The following is a 19,469-nucleotide window of genomic DNA, read 5'->3' as shown; positions in this document are numbered from 1 at the left end:
GAGGAGATAGTTTGGGTACAGAGTAGACACATTCTCAAGAGGAAAAGAAAAGGCATCCAAAGCTAAAGCTCATTAGATGACTAAAGATATGGAGATTAAAATGAAAGAGAAAAAGGAGGCTTATGATACATGCCAGGCTCATAATACAGTTGAAACTCAAGCTGAATACCGAAAGTACAGGAGAGAACTGAAAATGGAAATAAAGAAGGCTATGAGAATAAACTAGTGGGTAACATAAAAGAGAACCCAGAAGTCTCTTATAAACATTTAAATGGTAAAAAGATAGTTAATGGAAAGGTGGGGCTGATTGGGGACCAAAAAGGAGATCTTCTTGTGGAGGCAGAGGGCATAGCGGAGGTACTAAATGAGTACTTTGCATTCATATTCACTAAAGAAGAGGATGCTGCTAATATCACAGTAAAGTAGAGGCAGTAGAGAAATGGGAGAGGATAAAAATAAAGAGGAGGTACTCAAAAGGTTGGCAGTGCTTAAAGTAGAAAAGTCACCCAGTTCGATGGAAAGCTGTGGCCTCAATCTTCTAATCATCTTTAATTATAGGAGCTGTGCAGGAGGATTGCATATGATCCACCTCTGTTCATAACAGGGGAGCGATAAACCTGTCAGCCTAATGCTAGTGGTTGGGATACTTTGAAAGACTATAACCTGAGACAAAATTAAATGCCACTTAGAAAAATATGGGTTAATAAATGGCAGTTAGCATGGATTTGTTCAAGGTAAATTGTGTTCGACTAACTTGATTTGAGTTCTTGTTGAAATAACAGAGAGGGGTGATGAAGGTCGTATGGTTGATGTTGCATATGGTCTTTCAAAAGGTGTCTGATGAACTACCACATAATAGACTTGTTAGCAACGTTGAAATTCATGAGCTTAAATGGGCTGTGGCAGCATGAATACAAAATTAGCTAAGGAATAGAAAGTGGAGAGTAGTGGTGAACTTTTGTTTTTAGATGGGAGGTGTTGGTATTCAGACCACTGCTCTTCATATAGTATTAATGACCTGGATTTGGGTATACAGGACATAATTTCAAAGGTTGCAGATGACCGAAAACTCAGAATTGTAGTAAACACCGAGGATGATAGTAACAGACTTCAGTGGGGTACAGACCGGCTGGGAAAATGAGCAGAGACAGTGTACAATGAAGCGACGCATTTTAGTAGGAAGAATGAGGAGATGCAATATAAACTAAACGCTGCAAACTTAAAGGGGGTGCAGGAACAAAGGCATGTGCGGGTGTACTTACACAAATCTTTGACGGTGGCACGCCAAGTTAATAAGGCAGCTAAAAAGCAGATGGGATCCTTGGCTTTATAAACAGAGGCATAGGATACAAAGGCAAGGAAATTATGCTGAACTGGTCCCAGCTGGAATACTGTGTCCAATTCTGGGCAGCACACTTTCGGAAGGATGCCAAGGCCTTAGAGAGGCACAGTACCAGCGATGCGGGGCTTCAGTTACGTGGACAGAGTAGAGAAGCTGGGGTTGTTCTCCAATAAGCAGAGACGGTTAAGACAAGATTTGATCGAAGTGTTCAGTATCAAGAAGGGTTTTGATGGAGTAAATAGGGAGAAATTGTTCCCACTGGCAGAAGGGGCAGTAACCAGAGGACACAGATTTAAGGCAATTGGCAAGAGAATCCGAGGGAAGATGAGGAGAATTCCTTTTATGTGGAGTTGTTGTGATCTGGAATACACAGCCTGAAAGGGAGGTGGAAGCAGATTCAATAACAACTTTCAAAAGGGAACTAGATAAATACTAGAAGGAGGAAAATGTTCAAGGTTATGGGGAAAGGGCAGGGTAGTGGGACGAATGGGACATCTCTTTCAAAGAGCTGGCACAAACAAGGTGGGCCAAATGGCCGCCTTCTATGCTGTATCATTCTATGATTCTATGAACTACAACTTTTTATTTTGAACTAGCAGAGACTCACAAAATTTTTGCACACAAATTAGCATCGTTATTGCAACAGTCCTTCTTTAAATACAGGATTTCTAGTTATTCTTTCATCAAAGATGTGAACAGAATTAAAACTTCTCACTCTGGAAAAAGCTACATAAAGTTGCTTGTGTGTTAAAACAGGCCTAGGAATATAAATACTAATTTTGTCAAGAGTTTGGTCTTGTGACTTGTTTTTGTCACACAAAACTTTCTATTCCTTAGCTAATTTTGTATTCATGCTGCCACAGCCCATTTAATCTCATGAATTTCAACATTGCTAACAAGTCTGTGGGCGGCACAGTGGCGCAGTGGTTAGCACCACAGCCTCACAGCTCCAGTGACCCGGGTTCAATTCTGGGTACTGCCTGTGTGGAGTTTGCAAGTTCTCCGTGTGTCTGCGTGGGTTTCCTCCGGGGGCTCCGGTTTCCTCCCACATGCCAAAAGACTTGCAGGTTGATAGGTAAATTGGCCATTATAAATTGCCCCTAGTATAGGTAGGTGGTAGGGAAATATAGGAACAGGTGGGGATGTGGTAGGAATATGGGATTAGTGTAGGATTAGTATAAATGGGTGGTTGATGGTCGGCACAGACTCGGTGGGCCGAAGGGCCTGTTTCAGTGCTGTATCTCTAACTAACTAACTAATATGAACAACAGAGGAGGAGTAGGACTCTGAGGATGTATCGTCACATGGCTCCCGCGCACCCTCCACCAGCACAGGTACAGACACCTCGGTGGGTCCAGCTCATCAGTTAGATAGAGCAGCACATGATGAGGAGCACAGCACATGTGAGCAGGAGCAGGTGGTGGAGACAGGGACAGCAGTGGAGTGTTCTCATCAGAGGGTGCAGGACACTACAAGCTCTGCTTAGCTGGAACCTGATGCTGAAGTCATACACTAAATGGGTACTTGTGGAGCAGCAACAGGAAATGTGTGTGCATTTGCCAGAATTTCCAGAGGCAGTGCACACCCTTGCACAGAAAATAGAAGACCCCATCTATAGTATGAGTGCTGCGATGCCTCAGGCATTTGTGCTGTTGACCACCTCCATTGAAAGAGTGGCCAACCTCATAGAGATCAGGCACTGCAGGCCCACACTAATGCTAGTTTACACAACATCGATCAAAGCATCGTCTTGGTGGCTGAACGCCAGACTCACACACAGCCAAGGGCCCTCCTACTCTTGGTTAGCAGGGACGTGCAGACGGGCCCCGAGAGAGAAGATGGAAAAAGGGCTGATGGCAGTGGGGGCTCTTCTCAAGGCACCCCACTTCATGGTTCTTGCCCTCACCCCCTCGGACAGAGCTGCACACACTGCATCCTGCAGCGATGACCCAGTCTACCATTGCACAGCTGCAGGTGGGGCAGTCTTTGGCAGGGCCCACACGGGCTCCAAAACCCAGAGGATGCCCGCCATGGACATCTCATGTCAGAGCAAGGAAATGAGCAGCCTGCCTCTAGTTCTGCTAAAGCCACAGGGGTAACACCACATAGAAGTAAAAGAAAAGGGGCGGCACAGTGGCACAGTGGTTAGCACTGCAGCCTCACAGCTCCAGCGACCCGGGTTCAATTCTGGGGACTGCCTGTGTGGAGTTTGCAAGTTCTCCCTGTGTCTGCGTGGGTTTTCTCCGGGTGCTCCGGTTTCCTCCCACAAGCCAAAAGACTTGCAGGTTGGTAGGTAAATTGGCCATTATAAATTGCCCCTAGTATAGGTAGGTGGTAGGGAAATGTAGGGACAGGTGGGGATGTGGTAGGAATGTGGGATTAGTGTAGGATTAGTATAAATGGGTGGTTGATGGTCGGCACAGACTCGGTGGGCCGAAGGGCCTGTTTCAGTGCTGTATCTCTAAAAATAAAAAAAAAAATAAAAAAAAATAAAATGTACGAGGAAAAGGTCTTAGTTGCACAAAAGGAATCACTTGGGTGCTTATAACACTGTTAGCGTTCCATTGATGCTGTTCATCTGAATGAAAGACTGAAGGCTAGATTTTCAAAACAGGAGCCTGGTTTGGTTTTTGGTCGAAAACCTGCCACCTCTGGGAAACTGATTCAGATTGCAATTTTCAAGTGGAAAAATGTGAATTTGTATGTAGACGAGTTTCCTGTCCTCTTAAAGGCAGTGGGATTGTGAAATGGCAGCGGGTCATATCAAATATGGGGCTCATGTAGACTTCTGTGGCAGCCATCATTGAGGCTGCTGGTTGTCCTGAGGGAGAGATCTGCCTTCCACAGCACCAGAGGGAAGCGAGATGTCACAGGGGAGTTGCAGGTCTGGCACTAGGGACAGGGCAGACCCTTCCCTCATTGATGACCACCTGGATCTAAAGGTGGAGACCATAAGGGAGAGGAGGGAGGCCCTCCTTCCGGAGGGTGGCAGGAGGTCACCTTGTCGTGCAGCAGGGGCACCTCTCTGTTCAGTGTTATCCCCCTCTACCTCCTCCCCCCACCGATGACCTGTCTCCTTTCAGGGACTCGCTGTCCTCAAGGTCCACACATCTCTGAAGGGCCATGTTATGGAAGCACAGCAGACCATCACAATGACCAAGACCCTTGCAGGAGGGTACTGGAGGGTGCTACTAAGCACCAGATTTGCATCCTCAGAAACCGGATGGCTTGCTCAATGGTTGGCCTGCTGAGCAGGTGGCATTGGTTGTTTCGCCTTGGTACCTCCATTTGGGGCTCCCGTAGAGGGATCAGTAGCCATGTCTTCAAGGGATTTGCCTTGACCCCTTGGAGCCAGCCATGCACTTTGGGGAATGGAGTGAAAGACAGAGGCAGCCTGGACTGCCAGGAAAGTGAGTGCCCACATAGAGGAAGCTCTTGTGCTCATGGACCAATTGGACATTGAGGGAGTGGAAGCCCTTCCTGTTGATGGATCTCACTGGCTGATCACTGGCTGCCTTGATGGCCACACAAGTACAATTGTTGATCCCCCCTACACCTGAAGGAATCCATCAATGGTGTCAAATCCCAATGCCCTCTGTGGTCGCACAGGCCCATCTGTGTCAAAGTGGCTGTAGTCCCTGCACACCTGAAAAGGGCAGCTATGACCTGCCTAATGAGATGCCAACTGAGAGATGCCACCTAGGTCTACAGCTGATCCTTGGAATGACCTGGTTTTACAGAAATTCAGGGCACTGGAGACCTTGCCGACTGTAGGTAAGGGGCTGTGAGACCTCAGGTCATTGTGAATCAGAGCAGACAGGACTGAGACCATCTGCCTGGATAGGCTTAGCCTCCTATGACACTGGCACTCTGTCATTTGCAGGTAGCTGACTCTTGGGCTGTGCACCTCTTCTTGCAGCTTCCTGCTGTGCTCCTCTGGCCTCCTGATTTCCAGGAGGTTGTATCTACCACAGATCCTGGATGCTCTGTCCAATTTTAGAGTAGCCTGTTCCCATCTGAACTCCCTCAGCTGGGTTTTGCACGTTCACCCCAGGCCTTCCGTGCCAACCCTAGCTGCCACTGTGATTCCAGCGGGCTCACTTCCCTATCTGGTTTCATGGCACTCTCCAATGTTACTTTTAACTCTTCCAGCTTCAACAATATCCACACTGAGACACATCTGAGGCAGCTAAGCTTTATTTGCTGCCTCTGCTTGAATTTAATCAGCCCTTCCTATAGCCCTCATCTCCCTCCCCAATGCTCATGTCTTCACAACCCTGTCATGTTCCCGCCTATGCATTTCCCCGTTCCCAGTCTTTAAAACTAACTCCCTACTCCTGACAAGCCTGTTAATGAGCTCTTTAATGAGCTCAACAGGCAATTAATTGGAGGCGAGCATCGACCTGTTCCCTCTCTGCCGGCAGCACTTCAAAAACTGCATCACATTCCAGAGGCGGTGGGACCCAGTGCGACCGCTGAGAACGCGATCTTCAAATTGTGCTCGCTGCTGTTACCACTCTTAGCGGGGTTTGAAATTCCTGCCCTGAGTTTTTGTGAACTACGCATTGTCATGGCATCTACTTTGTTGGATCCCCCACTGACCCTGGTCAGTTTAATTCTGGTGAATTGCACGAGCCGCCTTGACGAGGAGATAAGGCTGTGAATGTGATGGTTCACTGGGTGTCTGTAGGGAGATTTGGTGGTGGTGGAAGGGCACGGTTTGCACAGCGGGGCATGATGGGAAGTTTTCAATGCTGCAAGCACACTTCTCAAGTGAAGTGCGCTTGAATAAGGACTTCGTGGGCCTCTTGGGCAGGCAAGTCTGCGGCTGCAGGCACCAATGGCACTTTGTCCTCTGAAGATGCTGGGCGCTCTCCACCTTCCTCTGGTGCCAGCTCCAGTCCTCTCTTCAGCGCCATGTTGTGCAAAGCACAGCAGACCACTACAATCCTGGAGACCCTTGTTGAGGCATATTGCAGGGCATATCCAGATCGGCCAAGGCAGTGAAACCTCAATTTGAGCAAACCAATGGTTGGGTTCCTCACTGGGGTCACGACGAGGCCTTGGGTATCCCTTGATCCACAGGAGCCAACTGCTGAGGCTGTCTGGTGCAGAGAAGAGCTGCAAAATCTGAGACTGCCAAAAGATGAATGAGTCATGGCAGCTCCCTGGATACCTGACGCACACTTCCATTATCTTCTTGTGGTGATCACATATCAGCTGCATATTAAAGGAATGGAATCCCTTCCGATTTACAAATACGTCTGGCTGTAATGCTGGTGCATGGGTGCAGTCTACAACCTGCTGGACCTGTGGAAATCCCCCATGGGAAGCAAAACGGATAGCACTATTGGTTTGACTGGCCTCATCTGTCTTGATGTAGTTGGAAGCCCTTGCAAACAAGGCATCGGTGACATGGCTGATGCAGATGTGAGCTACAGATTGCGAGGTCCTACATATATCAGCAGTCAAGCCCAGGAAGGACCTGGACACAGAGAAATCAAGGGCTGTGGTCACCTTGGCAGCCACGGGCAATGGGTGGCCAGCTGCTCCTCTTGGGCAGAGGCCTTCTTCCAAGCAGCTGTAGAGGTCATGAGAGGCTACCATGATATGATCGCTTCCCTCTACAAGATCCTTAACTACGAGATCTCTGATTAATCCTACCTCATTACACATTACCAAATCTAAAATAGCCTGTTCCCGGGTAGGTTCTGCAACGTATTGTTCTAAGAAACAATCCCTGATGCACTCTACAAATTCGTCTTCCATGCTACCCGCGCCAATTTGATTTGTCCAGTCTATATGCAGATGAAAATCACCCATGAAAATTGCAGTGCCCTTCTTACACGCCTCCATTATTTCCTGATTAATATTTTGTCCTACAGAGAGGCAACTCCTTGGGGGCCTATAGACCACTCCCACCCGTGCTTTCTTTCCCTTGCTATCTCTTATTTCCACCCAAACTGATTCTACATCACGATCTATTACACCTATATCATTACTCACAACCGCACTGATCCCTTCCTTTAATAAAAAAGCTGCCCCACCTCCTTTTCCTTTCTGCCTATTCTTCCAGAACGTCGAATATAACCCAAAGCTGACCCTTGGCCTAAAGACCCTGTGCTAAAGGTATTACCTCCTTTGAGGTGCAGCCCTATGTCCATTCCCTCTGTTCCGTCCAGCTGCATGTGGCTGTGAAGAAGGCAGCTGCTGCTGCTGGAGTTTCTGCCCCATTGCTGTGGCTGCTGAGCTGAAGCAAGCTGCACCTCCTCTTCAGAGGTCCAAGCAACTTCAGAATATGTAGTTCCCATGTTACAAGGAAGTCTCACAGGCAATAACATGAGATGACCCTCAGTGTAGGCAAGGCACTTGCAATAGGTTGCACAACGTTGCTGTTCCCAATGAAATCAGTGATTTTAGACTGAAGGAACTGCTTCTGTCAGCACAAGCCTTTCAGTGTGGCTGACCACAGGCTTACCAGTTTCAGCCTTTATACTGTTCATACCATGCCAGTTTCACCCTACAATTGTTTCCCACTGTGCACGCGCCTGGCGAGTTGCAGACACAGCCCGTAACCCATGTGCTGTTGGCAAAGAGGGATTCCATGCTTAAAAAGGCTCATAACTGCCTTTTAATTTACCAAAATTGACTTCCCACCGGACCCATGGGAGTTTCCTGCTGGACTCCCAAGCGCCAAGGGATCATATCAGGATCCCAACCTGATGTCCTTTACTGGGACCTCCCAACCCAGCTCACCCCCCAAACCTGCCCCCAACAGCCTGGGAAAATTGTGTCCACTCTGTGAAGTGGATTGAAACATTCCTGAAAAACATAATAAAATGCTCACCAACTACGTATGAGATGAAAAGAAAGCAAGCTCATAAGACTGAAATGATGGCCTCTTCATATTCATGAAAGATACAATGATTTTACTGCTGCAAAAATGCACAAACTCAAAATCATCATGAGGAATTTCCTCAGGACTTCTGCTTTGCTGTTGTACCTTCAGCACAGTTATGGTACCTGAGTGGAAGAAGCCCTAAGGAAATTCCAACTGCATCTGTGTTTATTACTGTTTATTTTTGTGAGGGGACATCGACACAGGACAATTTTACCGTTGAGAATTTTCACATTTTATTCAACCTTTTTTACTTTTTAATTCAGATAAGTTTCTTTTGACTGCATATATATGTATATTTATTTTCCTCCTTAACTCGAGTTATCAAATGTTCATTGATAAAATGCTAAACGTATTGTGGCCATCATATGGCTGTGCCAGTGTGTGAGTGAGTGTGTGCATGCAGACATGAGATAAGCTGGGGTTCACGTACGGACTTTGCAATTTCATAATGAATGATCTGTTAGGCAAAGACTTGAATTCCCTTACCTGCATCTCAGGCCGTGCCAAAAGCAGAGAAATGTTTTTGCTTTCCTCACTGGTAAGCAAGGCCACTGCTTCCTCTCGGTTTTGGATCTCAATACCATTTATCTACAGATGATACATAACCACAATTTAATTGACTTAAATATAATAGACTTAACTGATTGAAGTGGTGAAAGGAAGTGATTAGCCATCAAACTGTATGCTTCCTTGACAAATACCATTAATTAGTTTATTCCAAATGGGAGAATTACATAATAACCTGATTAAATAAAAAGGAATCCAAGCTCTTGTCTTTTCAGGTTTAAATCAAACATTTATTTGTTCAGGAGCTCCAGCCTCAGAAATGTATTAGTAAATTCTCAGCAGCATTTGATGTACACAAAAAGTAAAATAAAAATGATTGCGCACAAAATATATGCGATCTGATATTAGGCCCACCTCAGTACTTCTCTTAACTAGTTACTAAAATGTATGAGTCAGTCCCTGGTCCCTGGTGATTTTTACTCTTTTTACCTCTCAGAAAGAAAAGCATAGGTGATAGTGTGCAGTGTTGAAATAGCAGGAATTAACATTTTAAAGACTGTAACAATTGTGTTAAAAACCTGAGGCCACAATAATTTGGTCATCATACTTGTGAAACTGCCTAATTGCATTTTTACAACTATTTGAATGTAGCATGCATCAGAACAACATTGAGGACCATTTTCATTGTAAAGTTTTGGATAGGAGGTTTTCTTGTAAGGTCTAACTATGTCACTGTTAAACTATACAAGGTAAATTTCTAGAAAATATAAAATATACGTAAATATAGACACAGACAAATACACTCTCATACCCATGTTACCAGAACGAGCATAGCTTTACCTGAATTATTCGGTCCCCTTCCCTTATGCGGCCATCTTTTGCTGCAATACTGTTGGGATCAATCTGAAATAAATATTTATTTTTCTTTTAAGGTATGGTTAATCATTACTTTTCTGCTTCCCCTTTCCAATGTTAGCTTGCATCAAGCAGCATTCATGATCTAGAGAGCAGGTGTATTGTTCACAATTCTCTGCCATGTTGCTCTGTGACTGGCAACTTGTAGGTTTACCAGTTAATATTCAAATTTTCTCATTATTTTGAGGGGGAAAAGATGTATCTGCTCTGCATCTCCTCACAACTAAGATTGGTAAATCAATACAGAGGTAATTACGGATGCAAAGCCACATCCTAGAACTTTCTGATGCCTCCTAAAATAAAGCCAATTTTTGTTTATTTTGTACATCAGAAGCCAGATACACCTGAGGAAGGTCCTTTCCTGCGTTTTAGTCCATACATCCAGAAACAACTTATTAATATTCCCTCACAACATCTAAATGTTTCTTAGATAATTCCAAGCACGTTGCCTCCACTACCATACTGAAGAACAAAAAAGAGGTAATCACACAACTGGGAGTGTACTATAGACCCCAAACAGTCAGAGGGAGATAGAAGAGCAAATATGTAGGCAAATCTCCGAGAAGTGCAAAAACAATAGGGCAGTAATAGTGGGGTATTTCAACTACCCTAATATTAACTGGGATAGAATTAATGTGAAAGGCACAGAGGGAGTAGAATTCTTAAAATGCATTCAGAACTTTTTTAGCCAGTGCATTGCAAGCCCAACGAGAGAGGGGCTGGCTCTTGACTTGGTTTTGGTGAATGAAGCTGGGCAGGTGGAAGAGGTATCAGTTGAGGAGCACTTTGGTGAAAGTGAGTATAATTCAGTTAATTTAGGATAGTTATGGAAAAGGACAAAGATATACCAGGGATAAAAGTTCTCAACTGGGGGAAAACTAATTTACTAAGCTGAGATGTGATTTAGCTAAAGTGGACTTGAAGGTAAATCAGTGCGAGATCAGTGGAAGGTAGTTAAGGAAAAGATAGTGAGGGTTCAGAGCAAGTATGTTCCCCCTTAAAGAAAAAGGTGGGACTTACAAATCCAGAGCCCCCTGGATGTCAAGGGGCTTAAAGGAGAGGATAGGGGGAAAAAAGGGAAGCTTACGTCAGATACCGAGGGCTCAATACTACAGAAAACCTAGAGCAGTATAAAAAATGTAGAGGCAAAATTAAAAAGGAATTTAGGAAAGCAAAGAGAGGGCATTAAAATATTGGCAAATAAAATCAAGGAAAAACCAAAATTTTTTTTATAAATACAATAAAGAGCAAGATGATAACAAAAGAATAGGGCCTATTAAGGACCAGAAGGGTAACATGTGTGTGGAGGTGGAGGACGTTGGTATGGTTTTTAATGAATACCTTGCACCTGTTTTCACAAAAGAGAGGGATGGTACAGACATTGAAGTCAGGGAGGAGGAGTATGAAATAATAGATGAAATTAACATGGTGAGAGAGGAAGTATTAAGGGGTTTGACATCTTTGAAAGCGGCTAAATCCATAGGCCCTAACAAAATGTATCCTAGGCTGTTAAGGGAAGTGAGAGAAGAAATAGCAGAGGCTCTGACCATCATTGTACAATCCTCTCAAGCTACAGGTATGCTGTGAGAAGACTGGAGGACAGATAACATTATACCATTGTTTAACAAGGGAGAAAGGGATAGACCGAATAATTGCAAATCAGTTAGCCTAACCTCGGTGGTGGGAAAATTATTGGAAAAAATTCAGAGGGACAGGATAAATCTTCACTTAGAAAGACATGGATTAATCAAAGACAACACGAATTTCTTAAGGGAAGGTCATGTCCGACTAATATGACTGAATTTTTTGAGGATGTAACAAGGGTGGTCAATGAAGACGTGCATTTGATGTAGTCTATATGTATTTTAGCAAGGCTTTTGATAAGGTCCCACATGGCAGACTGATCACGAAAGTAAAAGCCCATGGGATCCAAGACAAAGTGGCAAGTTGGATCCAAAATTGACTCAGTGGCAGGAAGTAAAGGGTAATGGGCAGTGGGTGTTTTTGCGACTGGAAGGGCACTTCCAGTGGAATTCCGCAGGGTTCAGTACCAAGCCCCTTGCATTTTGTGGCATATATCAGTGATTTGGACTTGAATGTAGGAGACTGATTAAGAAGGTGCAAGCGATTCAAAAATTAGTTGTTTGGTTCATAATGAAGACGAAAGCTGTACGACCGAGGCGGGTGGAGCGCTCTGTCTTTCTCTAGTTCCACTTCTCCACAGCTCACAACATATATTTAAAACTTTACCCAGTTACCAATACAGCCAATTATATACTCTTTATATTTCAGAATAAAATCCAACAACCAGGTTTCTTTAATTAACAACAATATGATTAATTTATTATAAAACAAGACTTATTCAGTAAAGATGCAAAGCATTAACACACATTGAAATATGAAAGTTCCCTTTTAAATTAGCACCGCCACCACCCACCCCTCCCCCCCCCCCCCCCCGCTCCCCACACACACACACACCCCATTTAAAGAAAAATAAAGTTTTCTCTGCAGAGATATCTGTACAAAAAAGAAAAAAAATACTTTGGTCAAATACTTGTTAATTCTTGAAGGAAAAGGAGAAGATATGGAAGGATATCAGTTGTCCCTTTATTCTGGCATCCCAAATACACGTAGGCGGCTGTCACTGGGATCTTTGTGGAGCAGTTCTCTTCAGGCGACATTGAGGATTAGTCTGGCAGGCTTTCCAGGGGAAATGCGGCATCAGGGGTTCTTAGATAGGTGGAAAAAGGATGAGCTGGTGTCTTTCCACTTAGCAGGCTGACCCCCCAACTGACTCAAAACAATATCCAGAACGAAACTAACACTTGACAACAATAAATCTTGATGTGTCACTTCTCTGTAAATAACTCCCCTAGTCACCAAGGCTCTTGCTGTTTATTTAGCTTATGGCATGTGACATCCTGTAAGGGTTTGTTTTTAAACAAAGTTCCCCAAGTCCTTCCAGTGACCTTTTTTAAAAAAAACAAAAGTCCAGCATCTATGGAAGCTTTTCAATCCCAAATGAATCCATCTTCACAATCTTCAAACATGAGTCCTCAAAAAATATTTAAAAATGGAAGTACTTTCAGAACACCTCCATTCTTGGAGGAATGAAATGCCATTTTTAGATGCATTTTATTACAAAGTATGGAAAAAAACAGAAAATAAAAAAAATTAAAACACATTTACACACTCATTCTTATTTACTCTTTAACTGTAACTAATACAGTTCTGCTTTGTACCATCTTTGTACTCAGATAACTCAAAGCAAAGTTAAATTCTAGACAAAGCATCAGCAATTACATTATTTTTGCCTGCAATGTGCACAATCTTTAAGTGATAGGGCTGCAATAGTAACTCCATCAAAATAGTCTGACATTTTGGTTTTTGAATTTTTCCACAAAGGCTAGGGTGTTATGATCAATATACCAGGGTTTCTCTGTAGTCGTGGCACACATATACTTCAAAATGCTTAAGAGCTAACAGTAAACCCAGGGTTTCCTTTTCCACTGTTGAATATCTCTTTTGGTATCGACTTAGCTTTTTGGAAAAGCTGGCCTTTCTATGCCCAATTCATCTTCTTGTAACAGGACTACACTGACCCCCAGGTCACTCGCACCAATTGCTCCTTTAAAGGGCTGAGTGAAATTTGGGGCAGCCAACACTGTTTCATTGATCAAAATGGCTGTCAGCCTCTCAAAAGATGCTTGGCACTCTCCTGACTACACTACCTTGGCTTTCTTTTTTGTAGCAAATCCATCAGTGGAGCAGCTATAGTACTGAAATTTGGTACAAACTTGTGGTAGAAACCACACATCCCCAAAACCTCATGATTTCTCAATTAGTATTGGGGCAGGTAATTCCATCAATGCTTGTACTTTTGCTGTTATTGGCATCACATGTCCTTGCTCTACTATATGCCCTAGGTAGGTTAGCCGTGCTTTTACAAATTCACTTTTGGCAAGGTTTATCAAATCAGCTGACTGTAATTTTCTAAATAGAACCTCTATTTGTTCCAAGTATAACTGTATACCAGTACATCATCAAGGTAAACCACACAGTTAGGAACACTGTCTACCACTTGGTTCATTAATTTCTGAAAAGTTGCTGGGGCATTTTGTAGCCCGAATGGCATCACTCGGCATTGGAAAAGACCGTCTGGTGTGACAAAGGCTGATATTTCTTTAGCTCGGGTTGTTAAAGGAACTTTCCAGTATCCTTTTCACAAATCTATTTTAATAAGAAATGTGGCACTGCCAACTGTGTCAATACACTCTTCCAAGTGAGGAATTAGGTAGGAGTCTGCCTTTGTTACTGCATTAACCTTTCTGTAGTCTATGCAAAATTTAGTTGAACCATCAGGTTTAGGCAGTAACATGACTGGGGAACTCGAGCTGCTTTGACTGGGTTCAATTAGGTGGTTTTTCAACATGTATTGGATTTCTGATTTCACCTGGGCCTGTTTCTCTGGACTTAAGCGATAAGGATGCTTTTTTATAGGAGAGGATTCTCCTACATTCATATCATGAATGGCTAAGGTTGTACATTCTGGTTTATCCCTACAGACTCTTGTAAATGCTGTAAGTAGCCTTGTTAGATCTTCTCGTTGTTCTGCATCTAAATAGGAAAACATAGTGTCTAATCTCCCTAACAATTCAGTATTAGCTAACCTGATAGTAGGAGGTTCAATTTGAGAATTGTCTAGGCCTCCTTCTGCCTCATCCTCACTCTACCTTTAATCCTTCACTGTCCCTACTACCTGACACACCTGCACTTGCTTATCCTCCTCCAGGCAGTGATATGACACAGACGATTCTTTTTTCCAGTGATCTGGGGTGTCTATCAAATAATTTATTTTACCAATCCTTTTGAATACTCTATATGGTTCACTGAACCATGCTTTCAGAGGTTCACCCTGTAAAGCCAGTAATACTAACACCTCATCCTCTGGTTGAATTGTTCAGGTCTTGCATGCTTGTCTGCCCATTTCTTCATGGTTGTTTGGGAAGCTGTTAGGTGTTCCTGAGCCACTTTGCAGGCTCTCGTGAGCCGCTCCAGGAACACGGATTCATAATCTAACATGGAAAATGCAATCCTCAGTTGTAAAAGGTTTTCTTTGATTAGTTTTAGAGGACCTCTTATCTCATGTCCATAAATTAATTCAAAAGGACTAAAACCGGTAGACTCATCAGGTGAATCCCTGGGGGGGGGGGGGGCGGGGGAGAAAAAGAAATTCCAGACCTTTGTCCCAATCATGGGGATATTCATGACAGTATGCCCTGATCATCATTTTGAGGGTCTGATGGTACCATTCTAAATCCCCTTGTGTCTGTGGGTGATAGCTGAAGACTTTAATTGTGTTATACCCAGATTACCCATAACTTGCGGAAAAATTTTATACATAAAATTGGAACCTTGATCCGCCTGATCCGCCATGATGTCTCACCACCACCTGTAATATGGAGTGGGGCCTTCCTGGTGTCGAGGCCCGTGGCGGGCCTCTCCCGGAGGTATTTTCCAGGCCATCCCGCCATGACCCTCAATATTGGGGGCTGGTAAAATCCAGCCCCACTTGGTCTTTCTGTGACTACTGGAGAAGCTACTTCTTTTCCTCTGGCCAAATCATTCCCCAGGAGTAGGCCATCTCCGTCTACAGGCAAACTATGGACACCTCTGACGGTTACCTTTCTGACCTTGGGCTGAATTTTATAGGCCCCCTGACATTGGGGGTCATGGCGGGGGTTTGGGGGGGGGGGTTGCGGAAAACGCTTCCGGAAGAGGCCCACCATGGCCCTCGACGCGGGAAGGCCTGGCCCCATATTGCTGGTAGTGGAGAGGTTTTGTGGCAGCCTCCATGCTGCTCACCGATGGGACAACAATTTAAATACGTAAAATAATTTAAATAAATGAATTAATTACCGTCGCGCTCCTGCCTTCTGTCCTTCAGTGATATTGGTGCTGGTGGCCGGCACTCCCATGCCTTAGGATCCCTGGCTGGGCATCCGAGGCAGAACACTGGAAGTGGGGGGGGGGGAGGGAGCAGGTAAGTTTTTCTGTCCGGTGGGGCGGGGAGCGGGGTCAAACTCATCTCATTGGTGTAGGGGATGGTGGGAAGGGTTACAGTGCACAATTTATGAACTTTGGTGGGGGAAGGTCAGGTGCACAAGCTAAGTAATTTGCAGGGGGGGGGTGTGGTGGTGGGGAAGAGGGCAAGGAATTAATTCTATGGTTATCTGGGGGTGGGAGAGGGTCAAGATTAATTTATTTAATTTTTTTAAACAACAATCCAGCTTTAAATATTTAAATTGAAAGTTAGGGCTTGAAGCCCTTTAAAAATGGCGTCAGCATCTGCGCAAAGGTGGCTGACACCATTGCCAGGGACGGATAGCCCACCCTCTTCACGTCATCGAGGTGGGCGGTCCGCTACAGCTATTTAAGTGAGCCACTGCATTTAATATTGTGCGGCCCGCATGAGCGGACTGTCATTGTTTACGTCCCCTGCCGATTATGGTGGCTGAAGTAAAAATTTCAGTCTATGAGGTCACACTTCAGGTGCACCCCATTGAGAGGTATGGGTAGAAACTCCCCACCAATATCATTCACTAAAATCATTCAGTACGCTCTCTGGTGGAAAAATCATGCCTTTCCCAGCAAAAGAGTTTGGGTGGCTCCTATATCTCTAAGTATAACTGTAGGTTTACCTGTATCTTGTTCACATGCTCCACAGTCACAGCGATTTTTGTACTTGGCCTTACAGCTGCAGTCAGAGCCACAGCCAGATCTGTCATATTCTCGGCCAGAGCCCCTTTCTCTGCATTGGCCTTGTGTACCCCAACAAATCCCATGGGTTTACCCCACAACTTCCAGTATTCTGCATGAAGGTGTCCCACCTTATGGCAATGGAAACAGTTAGGCTTGCGGACCTCACTTCCAACCTCAGCATCTTCCTTTCTGGCCTGAGGAGATCCCGGGACATTCCCAGCTATCCCTTCTTGTCCCCGGTTACTTGCCTTTCTTTCACCACCCACCCCCCTCACCTTCTATCCTTCTCGTGTTTGTGCGGGTGACATGAAAAGGGTTTCAGCTTGTAAACAAGCTCGTAATTATCAGCGATCTCAGCTGCCTGTCTGGTTGTTGACACATTCTGGTTCTCTAGTTGAGTTCTTATTAACAGAAGGAGTGAATTTTAAAATTTTTCCAGTCGAATTATTTCCCTAAGGGTCCCATACATGGCGCCTACCTTCAGTGCCCACATCCAACGATCAAAGTTAATTTGCTTTACCATCTCAAACTCCCAGGCTGTTTGTGGAAGTTCCAAAATTTCGGCCTGTGAGGCTCAGGGACTGACTCATAAGCAGCGAGAATAGCCTTTTTGCCATCTCATAATCTGCAGAAGCCTCCTCAGAAAGCATGGCATAAACTTCATGAGCTCTGCTCATCAACCTGCTTTGCATGAGCAGTGTCCAGTTTTCTTTTGGCCACCTCACTTGTTTAGCTATCTTTTCAAAAGAAATGAAAAATGCCTCTAAGTCCCTTTCTTCACACTTTGGGATTTAAACAGCTCTCCACTGGGTCCTGGATTGTGGTCAGGTCTTTTCGCACTGGAATTTTCACTGGAGTCAAGGCCACCCTCTTGTTTTAGTTCCAGCTTTTTAAATCGAAATTCCCTTTCATGCTCCCTTTCTCTACCCTGCCTTTCTTCTCTTTCCTTTTGAAATTCTCGTTCAAGTTTTCTCATTTCTTTTCCTCTTTCAAGTTCAAGTTTTTTCTTTTCCAATTCTCTTTCCTGTTCAAGGTGCTTCATTTGCAACTGAATTCTAGCTAATTCAACTGAATTATCTTCTGGATTGCCTTTTCCTTCTTCCAATTTCAAATGCTGTGCTATTACATCAGTATGTCTGCTTTCTTAGCCCCTGGTTTTAACTCTAACTTTTCTGCCAATTCTTTTAGCCTAGCCTTCGTTAACTTTTTCAAATCACTCAGGGATAAGTCCTTCCTCCGCAGAATGGTCGGAGCTACTGACAAAGCCATTCCGGTAGTGTAAACATTACTCTAATGCACAAGAAATCTGGTGTTTTCCTTTTCCCCTTTTCAATTATTATTACTCCACTTACAATTGTACTTCATTGGCTTTAAGTTATCCTGCACAGAACCCCCAATTATATGTTACAACCGAGGCAGGAAGAGTGCACTGTCTTTCTCGAGTTCCACTTCTCCACAGCTCACAACATATACTTAAATGTTTACCCAGTTACCAATATGGCCAATTATATACTCTTTTTATTTCAGAATAAAATTCACCAACCAGGTTTCTTTAACAAACAACAAAATTATTAATTTATTATAAAACAAGACTTATTCAGTAAAGATGTAAAGCGTTAACACACAGATTGAAATAGGAAAGTTCCTTTTTAAATTAGCCACATACACACACACAACACACACACACCCCATTTAAAGAAAAATAAAGTTTTCTCTGCAGAGATATCTGTACAAAAAAGAAAAAAAAATACTTTGGCCAAATACTTGTTAATTCTTGCAGGAAAAGGAGAAGATATGGAATGATATCAGTTGTCCCTTTATTCTGGCATCCCAAATACGCATCGACAGCTGTCACTGGGATCTTTGTGGAGCAATTCACCTCAGACGTCACTGAGGATTAGTCTGGCAGGCTTTCCAGGAGAAATGCGGCATCAGGGGTTTCAGTTATCACTCTGGATGCTCAGGGTTTCTCAGAGAGGTGGAAAAAGGATGAGCTGGTGTCTTTTCTCTTAGCAGTCTGACCCCCAACTGACTCAAAACAATATCCAAAACGAAACCAACTCTTGACCACTATAAATCTTGACACGTCACTTCCCTGTTAACAACTCCCCTACTCACCAAGGCTCTTGTCTGTTTATTTAGCTTAAGGCATGTGACATCCAGTAAGGGTTTGTTTTTAAACAAAGTTCCCAGGTCCTTCCAGTGACTTCTTTTTAAAAAACAAAAGTCCAGTATCTATGGACTCGTTTAAGTCCCAAATGAATCCATCTTCAAACACGGGTCCTCAAAAAAAATTTAAAAATGGAGGCACTTTTATAACACACTAGTCAGGTGGGCGGAACAATGGCAAATGGAGTTCAATTGGGAGAAGTGTGAGGTAATGCATTGGGGGAAGGCAAACAAGACAAGAAAATATGCAATAAATGGTAGGATACTGAGAAGTGCAGAGGAACAAAAGGACCTTGGAGTGCATGTCCACAGATCCCTGAAAGTGGCTAGACAGGTAGATAAGGTGGTCAAAGAGGCATTCGGGATACTTTCCTTTCTTAGCTGAGACATAGAATGTAAGAGCTGGGAGGTTATGCTGGAACTGTATAAAACACTAGTTAGCTGGAGTTCTGGTCACTGCATGATGTGAGTGCTCTAGAGAGGGTACAGAGGAATTATAAGGATGTTGCCTAGACTGGAGAATTTTAGTTATGAGAAAATGTTGTACAGGGTTGTTGTCTTTGGAACAGATGAGGCTGAGGGGAGACTAATTGAAATGTATAAAATTATGAGGGGTCCAGATAGAGTGGATAGGAAGGGCTATTCCCTTTGGTTGAGAGGTCCATGGCCAGGGGACATAGACTTAGAGTAAGTGGTAGGAGGTTTAGAAGGAATTCAAGGGGAATTCTTTTTCACCCTGAGGGTGGTGGGTATCTGGAACTCACTGGCTGAAAGGGTGGTAGAGACAGAAACCCTCATAACATTTAAAAAGTACTTGAATATGCACTTAAAGTGCCATAACCTACAAGGTTATGGACCAAGAGCTGGAAATTG

General features: G+C 43.9%; 1 protein-coding gene across 2 annotated transcripts in view; it reads right to left on the bottom strand.

Annotated features, from left to right (window-relative positions):
- The window catches only part of pdzrn3b (PDZ domain containing RING finger 3b), a 408,275-nt gene that overhangs the window by 20,300 nt on the left and 368,506 nt on the right, over positions 1–19,469 (bottom strand). For both annotated transcript variants that reach the window (XM_068051497.1, XM_068051498.1), the window contains exons 7-8: positions 9,591–9,653; positions 8,730–8,831 (exon numbers count right to left, since the gene is read on the bottom strand). In XM_068051497.1, coding sequence (XP_067907598.1) covers positions 8,730–8,831; positions 9,591–9,653 — 165 coding nt within the window. The remainder of the gene's footprint in view (positions 1–8,729; positions 8,832–9,590; positions 9,654–19,469) is intronic.

Source organism: Heterodontus francisci, chromosome 19 (assembly GCF_036365525.1).
Source record: "Heterodontus francisci isolate sHetFra1 chromosome 19, sHetFra1.hap1, whole genome shotgun sequence".
Lineage (NCBI taxonomy): Eukaryota > Metazoa > Chordata > Chondrichthyes > Heterodontiformes > Heterodontidae > Heterodontus > Heterodontus francisci.
The sequence above is the reverse complement of the archived record's forward strand: the minus strand, read 5'-3'. Positions and strand labels throughout refer to the sequence as shown.